This window comes from Echinops telfairi, unplaced genomic scaffold, assembly GCF_000313985.2.
Source record: "Echinops telfairi isolate 266 unplaced genomic scaffold, ASM31398v2 ScPeMD7_70;HRSCAF=299, whole genome shotgun sequence".
In the NCBI taxonomy this organism is placed as follows: Eukaryota; Metazoa; Chordata; class Mammalia; order Afrosoricida; family Tenrecidae; genus Echinops; species Echinops telfairi.
The window spans coordinates 61135285-61150106 of record NW_022103968.1 but is presented as its reverse complement, the minus strand read 5'-3'; the positions used below and the strand labels follow the sequence as shown (position 1 = coordinate 61150106).

Below are 14822 nucleotides of genomic sequence, written 5' to 3'. Positions count from 1 at the left end.
GAGAAACGATGTACAAATGCGCTTTACACAATTGATGTGTGTATGGATTGCGATAACAGTTGTATGAGCCCCTAATAAAATGTTAAAAAAAAAAAGAAAGGTCAGAATGAAAACCCCTCTAGTCCCCCCCCCTCGTCCCCACCCTGCCCCTGAGGAAATAAGAGCAGATGTCATTACTTCCTTCTATCCTTTCTTCAGTCTTGCTGGTTTTTCATGTGAAGGTCTAACTGCATCGGTAATTTTGTACCCAGTTTTTCTCATTTTTCAAGTTATAGATCCTGAGCTCTTAATATCATGGCCACCCTGAGCCTCCACACCTTGGAGAGGCCTGGTGGTGGGTGGTGGGTGGGCTCATACCACACTTCACCTGAGACTCTCCTTGGGGACTCCAGTGGGGAGTACGGCTCGGCAATGTGCACGAGAGGTCTGGCCGAGGAGACGGAGCCCACGCCATAGGCCAGGCAGCTACAGGGCAGGGGACAACTCTCAGCCCAAACCCACAGCACCCCAAGACGTGAGGGCAGAGGGTCCCTGGGTGCATCAGAGGGCAGTGCCTTCGTCTCGGCTCCCTTCCTTGAGAAGGGGCTGGTGCATGGCCCTTGCTACAGGACACTGGAAACCGGCACACAGGAACGTCTTCATGGAAGGGCTTGGGAAACCTGACATGCCCCTCATGTAGGGGGCAGTTGAACAGAGCCCCCGATACCTTCTGACCTAGAACTGCACGTGGGTTCCAGCCAGGAAGGCACCAGCCGGAACTGTTGGGAAGTTTGGCCTGCTAGGAGCCCTGCCTGGCCGCCCTGGGCAGTAGCCCGCATCGGCTGCTCAGAGCAGGTGCCTGGGAAGTAGGAACGAGGGAAAGGGAGAAGGCGGCAGCAAGACCGGATGGAGAAGCATCCTGAGAGGCTGCCTCTGTCTGGCCGTGCCATGGGCTCTTGAGAGGGTTCTGAACCTCTCCGGGCCTCCACAGGACCCTCTCTCTCTCCTCCTGTAACTCATAAAACAAGAGCAGCCCGGGACTCTGCAAAGAAAAACCCAAACCTCCCTGTTGATTTGGGTGGGCCATGGGGGCAGGAGCGTTGACGTCGAGTTGAGCCCCAGGGGCTTCCAGTGGCTGGTATTTGACAGGTGGATTACCAGGCCTCTCTTCAAAGGCACCTGGGTCAGCAGGCAAGTGTGCTAACTGTTGCCCCCACCCCTCGGGACTCCTTCCCAGCTCTCAGGACCCTGACTTGGCAACCAAGCTCTCCCAGGACTCATCGCAGCATGGCGGGCCTCGCCCCCTTGGCATGTCCGCAGCAGGCACTTCTGCCACACTAACGCCAAAGCAGCCTGCATCACCACACTCACTGCCTGCATGCTGGCCAGCGGCCCTCAGCACCCCCCTGAATGACCCCTGCAGCCTCCTAGGGGCCTCCATGCTCCTCCCCTGGCCACCCCACTGCCCTCTCCCACTCAGCAGCCAGAACCATCCTTCAAGCCCACTGCCAGTGTGCCCTGGTGCGGGGATTCTGAGGCTGCCAATATTTACAAGGCAGGCAGCCTCATCTTTCTCCTGAGGAGCAGCCGATGGGCCTGAACTGCTGCCCTTGCAGTTAGTAGACGCAGTTAGCACCTAACCCACAGCGCCCCATCCTTAAAACCATGTCCATCCCACGACTGCAACAAACAGACAAACAACCTTCAGAAGCCTCTTACAGCCTTCAGAAAAAACCCCAAGCTTCAAAACCACAGCCCGAGGGCCTAGGTGCTCTGCCCTTTCTCACCTGCTTCCCAAAAGCAGCGTCCACACTGTGCTGCTCACCTGCCTAGCTCATTCCTGCCCCAGAGCCTCGGCTCCTGTGGGTCCCTCTGCTCTTCTGAGACTCACAATTAAAGCCTCAAATCAAACGCCACCTTGTCCTCGGCTGTGTCACCCCCCTCCCATTCCAGGTGCGGCCCTTCTCACCCCTCCACCCTCAGACCCTCTCGTATCATCCGTTTCATATTCATATTATTGGTGCTTGTTCGGTGTCTGATCTCCTGAGAGGATCAGCTCCCGAGGGGCTCTCGTCTGGCTCACCATGGCACCCCAGGTTTATAACTCAGGGCTCGCACAGTGGTCCTCTGATAAAGGAAGCCCCTGGCCCACCTGGTTCCGGAATGTCAAGGCCACCACGCCACCAATGAGCTCGATGATGAGGCAGATCCCGAGGATGTACATGAACTGGAAAACAAGATGCAGCGTCACCAGAAGGCACTGAGATGGGGGGTAGGGGTGGGGACGGCATGTGCCGGCATCTGCCCTGAGGTCTGAGCACGAGTTATTCAAAGGCTGCTCCATCCGCTCTTATTGGCTCCTGGGCCTTGCCCGCTTCCTCCCGGGAGAACACAGGATGTGGGCAAACATCCCCTGGAAAAGCCCGTCTGGGAGGTTCATGGTCAGGAAGAGGGACTCAAAATCTCATCCCCCTCGCTGCCAAGGTTCATCCCCGGGGTGCACTGCTGGTCCCACTGGGAAGCACCTGGCTGCCCCCACAGATCAGGCCAAGAGGTCAGGGCCTGCTTGATGGGCGGCCTGGGGCAGGAGCTCCCAAAGGTGGAGCAGGGGACTGGGTGCCTTCGGCTGGGAGGATATGACCCTCACCCTCACCTTTATCTGAGAAAGGGCCTTGTTCAACGTCCAGCCTCAGGCAGCACAAGGACTTGCTTCTAGGGGCTTCTATCCAAGGGGAGCCGTGAGGCCAAGAAAGACAATCTCTGTAGAATGACTAGTTCCTGACCCTGGGGGGGGGGGTGGAGGGGTGAGACTGGCTCTACCCTGACACTTGGGTGGGCCCATGGCCCACCCCAGACCCAACAGAGCCAGGGACTTTGGCGAGAGTTACCACGAAAGGCTGTCTGAGGTCACGAACTCTAAGGACTCTATTAGCTGGAGCATGACCCTGGGTAGTCACCAGGCAGGCAGGTGTGGGCGCAGTCCCTGCTGGGAGGGTGAGAGAGAGCCTGGGCCCATGGTGGGTTTGCCCATGACATGAGCTTGTTAGGTAGTCAGAAAAGGGAGCAGGGTGTCCACTGGGCATGCTCAAAAATTCGGGCTCCAGGCCAGGAAGGGGTGGTACACCTAGGTGGGCAGTTCACCTGTATTGGCCCCATGTAGGCCAGGTGAGCTTAATTCAGCCAATGGGGTCAACCAGTACCGTCAAGCCCTCGGCCTGTTCCCTCAAGCTGCTTCTCGGCAGGCCTTGCAGCATCTCCTCTGGCCTCAGGCCTCCGTGTGCGGGTGTGAAGTGTCCTCAGGGAGCCTGTGTAAGACCTGACATTCCTTCTATCCTTTATAAAACTCACTTGGATCGCAAACCAGGCTTTGGCGAAACCAAGGATCAGAGTTCTTCTCACCCAAGAAACCTAACAAGCTCATGAGCACACCGCCATGAACCTCACTTTTTTAGCCTTTGCATGTCCTGTTTTGATTTCTGGGGCTCCCACTTGGAACCATGAGTTCAGACAAAGGGTTCGGGAGGTGAGCGGCACCCTATTTTATGGGCACGCTGAGCCAGCATGCGTGGATGGGCGGGTCCAGGAAGACCTCGGTAGGAGCTGGCTTGGGGCGCGGCCTGAAGGCTGCCAGCTGCCTCATCCCAGCTCCCCGGGCCTGCGGCCCCCAGCCCGCCTGCCCGCGCCGCGGGGGAGTGGAGCAGACTCACGGACTGCAGCAGGCACAGGTTGTCCCGGAGGGATGCCAGCACACCGATGAAGGAGACGAAGAACATGACCACGCCCAGGAGGATGAGGATGACGGCCGGCGCGAGGAAGGCACTCTCTAGTGTTTTGTACTTCTGCCGCTCCACCTCTGCATAGATGCCCACAGACAGGACCAGGCCCCCGATCAGCTGCAGGGGGGTGAAAGCAGGCAGTTAGAGAGGAAGGTAGGTGCTCCCAGGAGCATCCTCTCAGTCAGGAGTCCGTCTGTCTGCGGCTGCAGTGACCGCCCAGCCGGCTGGGGGTGAGCACGGCTTTTGAGGAGGGTCCTGCTGGGCCGGGAGAAATGCCACGGGGTAGAGAGGCAGGCAGCCTGGGTTCAGCTTTGGTCTGCTGTGGGCCTGCATGGGGGCACCCGGAGTCTGAGTCCCCCCTGGACAATGGGTTCAAAGCAGCCCTCTCTGCCCTGCTAACCGCCTGCGCACACTGACCAGCGGGGCACCTGAGGCAAGAACTGCTCAGGGTGGCATTTCACCCAACCCCAAGAAAAGCAGGCCGCACGTCCAGGGTGGCTGCTGACAGCTGGTGGGAACCGTGGGTGGATGGGTGGGTAGATGGAGGCTTTTTAAGCAAAATGGCTCTTCATTTTCCTAGCGGTAAAGAAGAGCGTGGAGCACCCATGGGAAACACTGGCGGGAAGGCCCCTCCCGCACATAGCACCGGAGCTTTGTCACTGGGCAGCCTGCTCCCAGCCCTCTGCCCGGCTGGGCCACACAGCCATGCCCTGAGCGCCGCCCCCCACCCCCCACCTTGCAATAGCCTCCTCACTGGTGCCCTCTCGGCCTGTTCCCCACAGGGTGGCCAGAATGGCCCAGTAAAACCCGAGTTAGGGCAGGCATGGCTGTGACCTTGTGAGACCTGCCCCGACCCCAGCCTGCCTGCGCCGACTTGGGGCTCACTCCTCCCCCTCGCTCCGCTTTCTCACAGGGTCCCCTGGCTGCTCCTGGAACCCACCAAGGGTGCCCGGTCCAGGGCGGCCGTACTGGCCCTCCTCCCTCCTCGCCCTGGTCAGTGAAGCCCTCCTTCCTCAGCAGGGGAAACTTGCTGTCTGGGAAACTCCCGCCACCCTGACCCTGTCTTACTGATCCTCTGTGCATCCCCGAACGTCACACACTACAGATTTCCTTTCTTTTTTCAATTGTTTGCCGTCCCCTCCAGAGCACAAGCTCCCCACGGGCAGGGGCTCTCGGCTGTTTGGGGGGCGTCCCCAGTGCCCAGGGAATCCTGACGGGCAGGAAGCATGCTCAACATCTGCAGTCAACGCTACTGAGCGAAGGAGGGCAGGGCTCCCCCCACCCCCCACTCCCCGCTTCCTGGCCCCACCCTTCCCGAGGGTAACGAGAGCTGGAGGCTGCAGGGAAAATACACAGAAGCCGGAGATGAAATGGAGATAAAACAGGCAAGATGTCTGGAGGACTGGGATCCGGAGATTGTGAAAAGAGTTAATACCCTCAGCTGCTAACTAAGAGGTTGCAGGTTCGAATCCCCCCAGAGGAGCCTCAGACAAACGGCCTGGCCACCTACTTCTGAAAAATAAGCCATTCAAAACCCTGTGGATCCCATATCTTCTCTGACACACATGTGGTCACCACGGGTCAGAATCAACTCCGTAGCAACTGGTACATGTAGTGGGTGGGAAGACATGCAGTTAGCATGACTAGCCAAGGCTGCCGCTTTGGTTACTAGTCTACTTGGCTTTCCATTGGCTATTGTGGGGCTGCCTATTGGTCATTGTGCCCTCTAAGTAGCCCTCCTCACCAACCTCTAAAGAGCGCCAGGACTGTGGTGCGTACAGGGCGCTACCACTCCCCCCTACGCTTTACTAAGGCCAGAGAACAGACCTGGCTCTACGGAAACGCATGACAGCTAGAAGATCCCTCGGGAACCGTCTCACTTGGGTTCAGCCTTCATTCTGCTGGATTTCACATCTAAGCGACTCCTCTGGGGTTGAAGATAATCCCGGCTTACCGAGACGCGGCCCTTGACTGCAAGGAATGCCTTCCCGTACACAGGAGGAAGAGGGGCAGGCACTAAAACACCGACCATATCAGGAGAGCTGAGAAGGAAATGACTTCATCAAACTTTCCCACTTGGGTAATTTTCTTTTCATTTGCAGGGCAGGGGACACACACACACACACACACACACACACACACACACACACACTTCAGTAAAGTGGCAAAACCACAGGAAATCAAATCTGCCATTGACCGAGACTGGGGCTGTTGACTCAGTCCAAGCTCCCAAACCTGGACCGTGGGGAAACCAGGGCTGAAGGCCAGCCTAATCCCCTAGGGTCTTCAGAGAACAAGGTCTCCCCTACCACTTCCAAATTATTCCATCCCCAAGGAGCTGATCCTGAAGCCCTAATCCTAAGCCAGGCCAGGACCCAAAAATCCCTCTACCCCCAAACTGAAAATCATGAGCCCCACAGAACTGAGGTCTTCTGAGTCCATGTAGAGCGAACAAAACATTCGGAGAAGGACATGGTATATTTAAGGACGGTAAAGATGGGTTTCTACCGTCTGGTGCTCTTGGTTAGGCATTCAGCTGCTAACCACAAGGTTAGCGGTGCAAACCCACGGGTCGCTCCATGGGAGAAAGCTGAGGCTGTCTGCGTCTGTACACAATTACAGTCTTGGAAGCCCCAGGTAGGGTCACTGCGAGTTGGAATTGGGGTCAGATCTGGATGAATAATGTCGTTCTCACGTAGTCATGGACAATAGCACTATGACATCTGGCTGTTTCCAGTGCTGAATTCACATATTTTAGAGAGCCCTAGGCTGTCTAAGACGCATAGAGGGTTTGGGGTTGGGCTGTTAACCACAGGGCCGCAGCTGGACACCGCCAACAACTCCTTGGGAGAAGGCAAGACCTTCTGCTTTTACACTGAAACCCAAAGCTGCAGGTCTAGTCCATCCTATAGGGTCACTATGAATCAGATGGACTCAATGGCCATGAAGTTCCATTCTTCATATTGTCTAGAAGGAGGGGCATCAGCCCTGACCTCTTTCCCCACAAGCCTGTCCCATCCCTCCTTACAGCCTGAGGCTGGGCTTCGGGGTTAAGGCACGATGCTTGGGAAACCATCCGCAAACCCCAGCGCTTTCATCGGCCCTGCTTCTGAGCAGAACTGACCCAGCCCAGCCCGCTCCACCACAGCACTCTGCAGCATCTTCTATTTTTACCAATTCCCCAAAGAAGATCACGGAGCTCTGAGAGCCACTCGGGAGCAGCTTTGCCAACCGGAAACAAAACTTCCCTTTGCTCTGAGAATATTCCCCCATGCAGCGATGCACTGCCCTGTGGGGGAGCTCTCTGATCGACAGAATCGACTGCGCCACACGAGCTCGGCTTGGTTTAGTTTCTATTCCAGGGTCCGTGGGGTCACAGCAATGGCCTGGAGGCTGTAAACGACCTCTATGAATGGGGCTCAGGGGGTGTAAGAATGGGGATGGGGAAACACCAAACCCCCCAATAAACAAACAAACTTACTGCCATCAAGTCTGTTCCGACTCCTAGTGACCTTATAGGGCAGTGTAGAACTGCTCTTGTGGGTTTCTGAGACTGTAGTTCTTTACAGGAATAGAAAGCCTCATCTTTCTCCCAAGGAGTAGCTGGTGGTTTTGAACTGCTGACCTCGTGATTAGCAGCCTAACACATAACCACTACACCAGCAGAGCTGGGGAAAACACTCACGTATTTATATGCATTAGCCTCTAACTGAAATGTGGCCTTTCCTTCCATTCTGCATGCAGATAACAAACCACAGCGGTAGTAACAGCACCGGGGGCTTTATTGCCCACAAACAACATTAGTTATTGCAAATGTCTTAAAAGAGCGCTCATATTCATCATGACTGCAAAATTACAGTAGTCACTAGATCCACTTGTTGAGTTTATAATTTAATGTATTGAATTTAAAAACCCATTTTTACTATATCATAGATTTGGTTTTCTTTTCTTTTTATTTTATTTTAATAAATCATTTTATTGGGGGCTCTTACAGTTCTGACAAAAATCCATACATCAATTGTATCAAGCACATTTGTAATATGTTGCTACTATCATTTCCAAAACATTTTCTTTCTACTTTAGCCCTTGGGATCAGCGCCTCTTTTTCCACCCTCCCACCTTCATGAACCCTTGATAAGTTATAAATTATTTTTATTTTCATATTTTACACCATCCACTGTCTTCCTTCATCCACATTTCTGTTTGTCCCCCATTGGAGGTGGGGGGGGGGGTTGTTGTACATTGATCATTGCGGTAGCTTCCCCGGCCCTACCTACTCTAGTGGTATTGCTACTCTCATTATTGGTCCTAAGGGTTTATCTGTCCTGGATTTTGTGTGTTGAGAGCTCTTATCTGTACCAGTGTACATACTCTGGTCTAACCAGATTTGTAAGATAGAACTGGGGTCGTGATAATCGGGGGAGGAAGCATTAAAGAACTAGAGGAATGTTGTGTGTTCCCTCAGTGTTATACTGCACCCTGACTGGCTCATCCTTTCCTTGTGACCCTTCTGTGAGGGGATGTCCAATTGCCTACAGATGGGCTTTGGGTCTCCACTCCGCCTTCCCCCTCAATCACATTGATGTTTTTTTTGGGGGGGGTCTTTGATGCCTGATACCTGATCCCATCGACACCTCGTGATCACACAGGCTGGTGTGTCTCCTCCATGTGGGCTCTGTTGTTTCCCTGCTAGATGGCCGCTTGTTTAACTTCAAGCATATAAGACCCCAGATGCAATATCTTGTAATAGCCGGGCACCATCAGCTTTCCTCAGCACATTAGTTTATGTATCCATTCTGTCTTCAGTGATTGTGTCGGGAAGGTGAGCATCACAGAATGCCAGGTTATTAGAACAAAGTGTTCTTGCATTTAGGGAGGACTTTAGTAGAAGCCCAATGTCCATCTGCTACCTTAACACTTAACCTATAAATATATGTACATAGACCTATACCCTATCGTTATATATTAATATATTTACATACATACATGCCTATGTCTATACCTCTAAATGTCTCTTGCCTCCTAGTTCTTCCCTCTGTTTCCTTTTAAAATCATTTCATTGGGGGCTCTTAGCTATTTGGCTTTCTAATATTTGAGTAATAGTCTTTGTGGTGGTTAGACTTTATGTCAGCTTGATGTACCTGAGTGAAGGTAGGAGTGGCGTTCAGCCTGTCAGGTCCCAGCCTGACGATGCTTCCTTGGGGAGTGGCCTTTTGTAAGAGGCGCTGAGCAGGACTGCTCTCTCCCCTTGCCACTTGCTTGGATCCTGGACTGCCTCTGGGGCAGCCGATGTAGCCTGCCCTTCCTGGGTGCTGTTGGCACCCTGTCATACTTCTGGGGAGCCATGCAACTGTGCACCCATCAGTCTGTGATCACCCAGCTTCCTCCCCGACTTGGTCTTCCTGCTTCATCCACCCGCAGCTGGGTGCGTCTGAGAACTAGTGTCTGCCCTGAGTAGGACTGGGTGGGCCGCTTTCTTGATGCCTAATTATTTCTCGATAAAGCATTGTTTTTTATACGTGTATGAGTGACATTTGTTTTGTTTCTTTATAAATTCAGCCTATCACCATCATCAGAACAAAAAATCTTACCATAGTGAATGATGGGGGGAGTGCGGAATGGAGACCCAAAGCCCATTAGTAGGCCACTGGAGATCTCCTTGCAGAGGGGTCTTGGGGAGGAGACGAGCCAGTCAGGGTGTGATGTAACAACGATGAAAAATACAACTTTCCTCTAGTTCCTAAATGTTTCCTCCCTGCTCCCACTACCATGACTGGAATTCGACCTTGCAAGACTGGCTAGACCAGAAGAGGTACACTGGTACAGATGGGAACTGAAAATACAGGGAATCCAGGGCAGATGAGCCCTACAGGACCAGTGGAGTTAGTGGCGAAACAGGGAGGGTGGAGGGAGAGTGGGTAGGAAGGAGGGAACCGATTACAAGGGACTATATGTGACCTCCTCCCTGGGGGACGGACAACCGAAAAGTGGGTGAGGGGAGACGTCGGACAGGGCAAGATATGACAAAATAACAATTTATAAACTATCAAGGGCTCATGATGGAGAGGGGAGCGGGGAGGGAGGGGAAAAATGAGGACCTAATGTCGGGGGTTTAATGGAGAGAAAATGTTTTGAGAAACGATGTACAAATGCGCTTTACACAATTGATGTGTGTATGGATTGTGATAAGACTTGTGTGAGCCCCTAACGAAATGTTTTAAAAAAAAATTTCAGCCTATCACATGCATACAAAGGGGTACAAAAAACAAAACAAAACCTAATATTTTCCCCAAAGCTATGCATTTAAGTTTTTTAAAATAAAACCATCTTAGCACCTTCAAAGTACTCTCCATCAATCACACTGAATACATTTGTCAAATCTGCAATTCCATTCTTGGAAACATTTTTCAAACTCATCTGTTTGGATGGCTGACAACACCTCCCTCATTTTTCTCTTCACCTAGTTGAAGTCATCAAGTCTGTCTTTTCATGTCCCTTCTCATTCGAGGAAACAAAAAGAAGTCACACAGAGCGAGGTCAGGTGAGTCAGGTGTATGGGGCAAGAGAGGCATGCTGGTTTTTTTTTCCTAAAAACTGGCACACTGAGATGGCTGTGTGAAAAGATGTATTGTCGTGGTGGCAAAACTGGTCCCCCATCTGTCACAAATCAGGCTTTTTTGTCACACACTGTTACCCAATCTTTTCAGAACCTCAAAATAGAAAGTTTGATTAACAGTCTGACCTGGTGGCACAAACTCCAAATGCACTGTCCCCCTCACATAAAAAAAAACCAAATAAGCATCAGGGTTTGGGGGGGTACCCCTTCGTATATCTCAACCGAATTGGTTTTTTATGATTTTTTGTATTTAAATATCTTGTTCTAAGGAAGGTGTCCATAGGCTTTCTGAGAAAGCCAAAGGGCACAAAATGTTGAAGATTCTCAGGTTCATGGGAAGTCAGGTTCAATTCCCTCATGGAGAAGTACAGAAGGCTCTGAAAACTCGAACAAACCCACGGCCATTGAGTTAACTCCATCTCTTGGCCACCCTTTGTAGGTTTCAAATAATGTGACTCTTCATAGAAGCAATTAGTCTTATCTTGCTCCTGCAGAGCAACTGGTGGGTCTGAACCACCAACCTTGCACTTTGCAGCCTGTTTTAGGCAGGGTTCTCTAGAGAAGCAAAACCAGGACACTTATGACTACATATATGGATACGTTTATATAACGAAAAGGAATATAACAGCAAATTAGTCCACACAGAAGTACAGAGGGCTCAGTTGAACTCATGTTCGTAGGACAGTCACTATACTGAAGGGCCTTCCAACTCATGCGGGCACTAGCCCAAAGCCAAGGAAGCAGCCAATAGGAAGATGAAGTGGTGAGGTATAGCAGAGGCCAGTGACACAGTGGAGCGAAGCAGGTCCTGGAGCCTCAAGGTGTAGTGATGCAAAGTGGCTGGAGGGAGGTATGGGCAGCTGGAGAGGTGGCAAGGGGAGCGGAGTTGCCCACAGGCAGCAGACTCGGCAAGGTGGGGCATGGAAAAGCACAGCACAGTGACTCAGTCCACCATGGGACACAGGGTGGCTCGGTCCACAAGAAGCACGGCACACATGCTAAGGCAGGTCAGCTAGCTCAGGCAGCGCGCTGGTCTGACCACCAGGGAGAGAGACAGAGAGCTATTTATCTCGGTGCATAAGAAAGACAGAAGAACTGATGGGTCTGAATTGTAGGGCTGGTAAAGAATAGGGACCATACCACGGCTTCCAGAAGAATGAACCTATCTGTGTTGGAAGAAGTATATATATCCAGACTACTCCTTAGAAGCAAGGGTGGTCTCACATACTGTGGAAGAATTGCATGCTTGGTAGAGGGTCCGTGAAGAATAAGGAGACCCTTGATCTACTGACACGGTGAGTGCAACAATGGGCTCGAGCAAGGCAACAACTGTGAGGTGGCAAAGGATTCGGCAGTATTGCATTCTCTTATCCAGAGGGCTCGCTGTGAGTCAGAACTGGCTGGATGGCACCTAACAGCAATACCTAGATGAACAACAATCCCTAGATAAAGCTCACTATCATACGGACTATAACATGACTCAGTTTCTACTTGCTATCTTCCTCCCTTCTTCAAAGGTGTCCTGGATCTTCTTGGACCTTGATGATTTCATGTTGTGTTAGTCCGGGTAGACTAGAGAAACAAATTCATAGACACTCATGTGTATAAGAAAGAGCTTTATATACAAGAGCAATTGAATATTGAGAAAATATCATAGCTCAGTTGAGATCAAGTCCATAAGTCTGATATTAGCCCATGTGTCTGATACCAATCTAAAAAGTCCTCTGCAGACTCATGAAACATATGCAATGACACCGAGTGCAGGAAGATCACAGGCCACTGGGTGGAAAGTCTTGTGGATCCAGTGGCGGTGTAAGCATCTCTGCTGGCAGGGTCTCCACGTGGCTGCTCCAATTCAGGGCACTAGCGTAGTTTCATGTGTCTTGTCAGCTGCAGTGTGTCCAAGGGAGTAAGCAGAGAGAGAGAGAGAAAGAGACAGAGAATCTCCTGCTTCCAAGGAGGAATACAGGAGTTCCCAGAATCCTCAGGAGAAGGCCATCCCCACACAGAGGCCTCATTGGCTATGACCTGATTGATAGCCTAGACTCCACCCCTTCACTCTGAATCCTCAAATTGACACCAGATTACATAACTACCACACATGTATAGTTTAGAATCATTTTGTCAAATTCCAAGCAAAAACTGCTGTGATTTGACTGAGACAGCATTGAATCTACAGTTCCCTTTGGGACAAATTAAAATCTTTACCTGTATCGGGTCTTCTTATCCGTGAACAGGGTTAACCCCACTTTTCTATGTCTTCTTATTGGAGCTCAGGTGACTTAAAGGGTTGCCTATTGTGCCGCTCACTCCCAGGTCAGCAGTTTGAAACTACCAACCACCCTTCAGGAGAAAGATGAAGCATTCTATTTCTGTAAATATTTATAGTCTCGGAAACCTATAAGGGCAGTTCTAGTCTGTCCTATAAGGTCACAATGGGTCAGAATTGGCTCCATAGCAATGAATTTGGTTTTTGGACTTTTTATTATGATGGATTTAGTAACAGTGCTGTCTTCCCTGACGGTCTTGGCAGACCTGGGACATGACTTCCAAAAGTACTTGTTGTACTTCCTAAGTATTCCCTAGGCCTGCCTGGGAAAGCCTTACCTAGTTACATGCAGGAGTGGCAAACACTAGCTTTGGAAAACAAACTGTCTACAGGAAGCAAAGTGGACGTGCCAGTCTGCTTGTTGCTCCTCCAGTCAGCAGTGGTTACACAAACTTGATTTAAGGCTCCCACATTCCAGACTGGGAAGAGGCTCAACTGGGAGGTTTGCACATCCGGGCAGTTTAATCTGGCCTGAGAAGAGAGTAGAATTTCTGACGCAAACCCGGTAAGCAGCAGCAGGGATAAGAGCTGAGCAAACGTCTGTCCTCCTTGGGAAAAGCTGGGAGACAGGCAGGCAAGGCGGTGGCACAACAAGGCAAGACTGTGGTGTTCTAGAAACAAGATGCAGAGCAATCACTACTTCCTCCTGGAGAAAGAGAGGAGGACTATTTGACTTGAGCCCTGAAAGTTGCACAAAAGCCTGACTTACCAGCCGACCCACCATGAGCTCAGAGGAACCGGGTAGATCAGTTGAAGAAACAAAACTGAGACATGATAGTGTTTCAGCTACCTTCAACCCCGAGAAGAACCACTCTGGTGAGCTCATCCTGGAGTAGACCCTTAAAAGGCCTGAGGGGAAGAATGACTCATGGTTATCTGGAAACCATGGAAACAGACCAGGGAAGGACAATCAGGAGCAATTTCACCAGCCCACCCCACATTTTCTTCTCCTCTCTGTGGAAGAAAGAAGTCACTTTGCCCCTTGTCTTCCCTTTCTGGAAAACAACCTGTATTAGACTGGGTTGACTACAGACCAAATCCAGGGACATTCACTTGTGTGCGAGAGAGAGCTTTATACCAAAGAGCAATTGAACACTGAGAAAACATTCCAGCCCTGTCCGGATCAAGTCCATCAGTCTGATATTAGCCCATACGTCTGATACAAGTCCACAATTCCCTCTTTTGACTCATGCAGTCACATGCAATGCTGCAAAATTCAGGAAGATCACAGGCCGGTAGGTGCAAGGTCTTGCGGATCCAATGGCGGTGGAAGCATCTCAGTGCTGGTGCAGGTCTCCACTTGGCTCTGCCAGCTCTCCAAGTGGGGGTCTTCAGCAGGAAGGTGAAGCAGAGAGAAAGGCTCTCACAGGGCTCAGCAAGTCTCCATGTGGCTTGTCAATAGGAAGAGGAAGCAGAGAGTGTATGTGGCGCACCTCCAGGGAGAAGGAAAAAAAGCAAGTTCCCAGAATCCTCATGAGAAGGCCAAGCTCACAAGCAGGCATCAGTAGGCTATGATCTGATTGACAGGCTAGACTCTACCCTACACTTATTTACCAAGTTGACGTGACATGATGTGACTACCACACAACCCTTGGGAGTCTCTCCAGCAATTGTCAATGTAATAAATATCACTGTAGGAAAGGCTTTTCATGGGAAAATGTAATGAAAAGATAATGGAATTTTTCCACAGAACTTCCAAGCCCCCACATATTATATATGTAAAAATTGTTGGACCGGTGTACGCTCTACGTGTGTAGTCTTAACAAGAAAATCTGAAAATATGAGACCAAAAATAAACAAACAGCGAGGCACCATTTAACACATGCAAATGAGTAGGGGGCTAGACAAGCCCTATCCTGGCAACAGGCCTTGGGAAGAGATGGGAATGTGGTAGTCAATCACATGTCAAGGATTCATATACATGAAGCACTGAGGCTTTGGGGTGTCCTCTCTTGGGGTTTTCTGGAGGGGTGTGCAGGTCATTGCCTGAGAGACTGACACCCCCAGGAACAAGGAAGTCTCTTCCTGGACCTCTCCCAGACTCTGCCTGGTACGTCTTCACTTGTAACCTTCCTTCTGGTGGTGGTAGTTACATAATCCGGTGTCAACTTGGGAAGGGGTG

General features: G+C 51.2%; 1 protein-coding gene across 1 annotated transcript in view; it reads right to left on the bottom strand.

Moving 5' to 3' along the window:
- The window catches only part of TSPAN15 (tetraspanin 15), a gene marked incomplete at its 5' end in the record, with an annotated part of 59301 nt that overhangs the window by 15931 nt on the left and 28548 nt on the right, over positions 1-14822 (bottom strand). Inside the window, 2 exons of the mRNA XM_045291681.1 lie at positions 2132-2206; positions 3687-3872. Of these exons, the coding sequence (XP_045147616.1) occupies positions 2132-2206; positions 3687-3872 (261 nt within the window). The remainder of the gene's footprint in view (positions 1-2131; positions 2207-3686; positions 3873-14822) is intronic.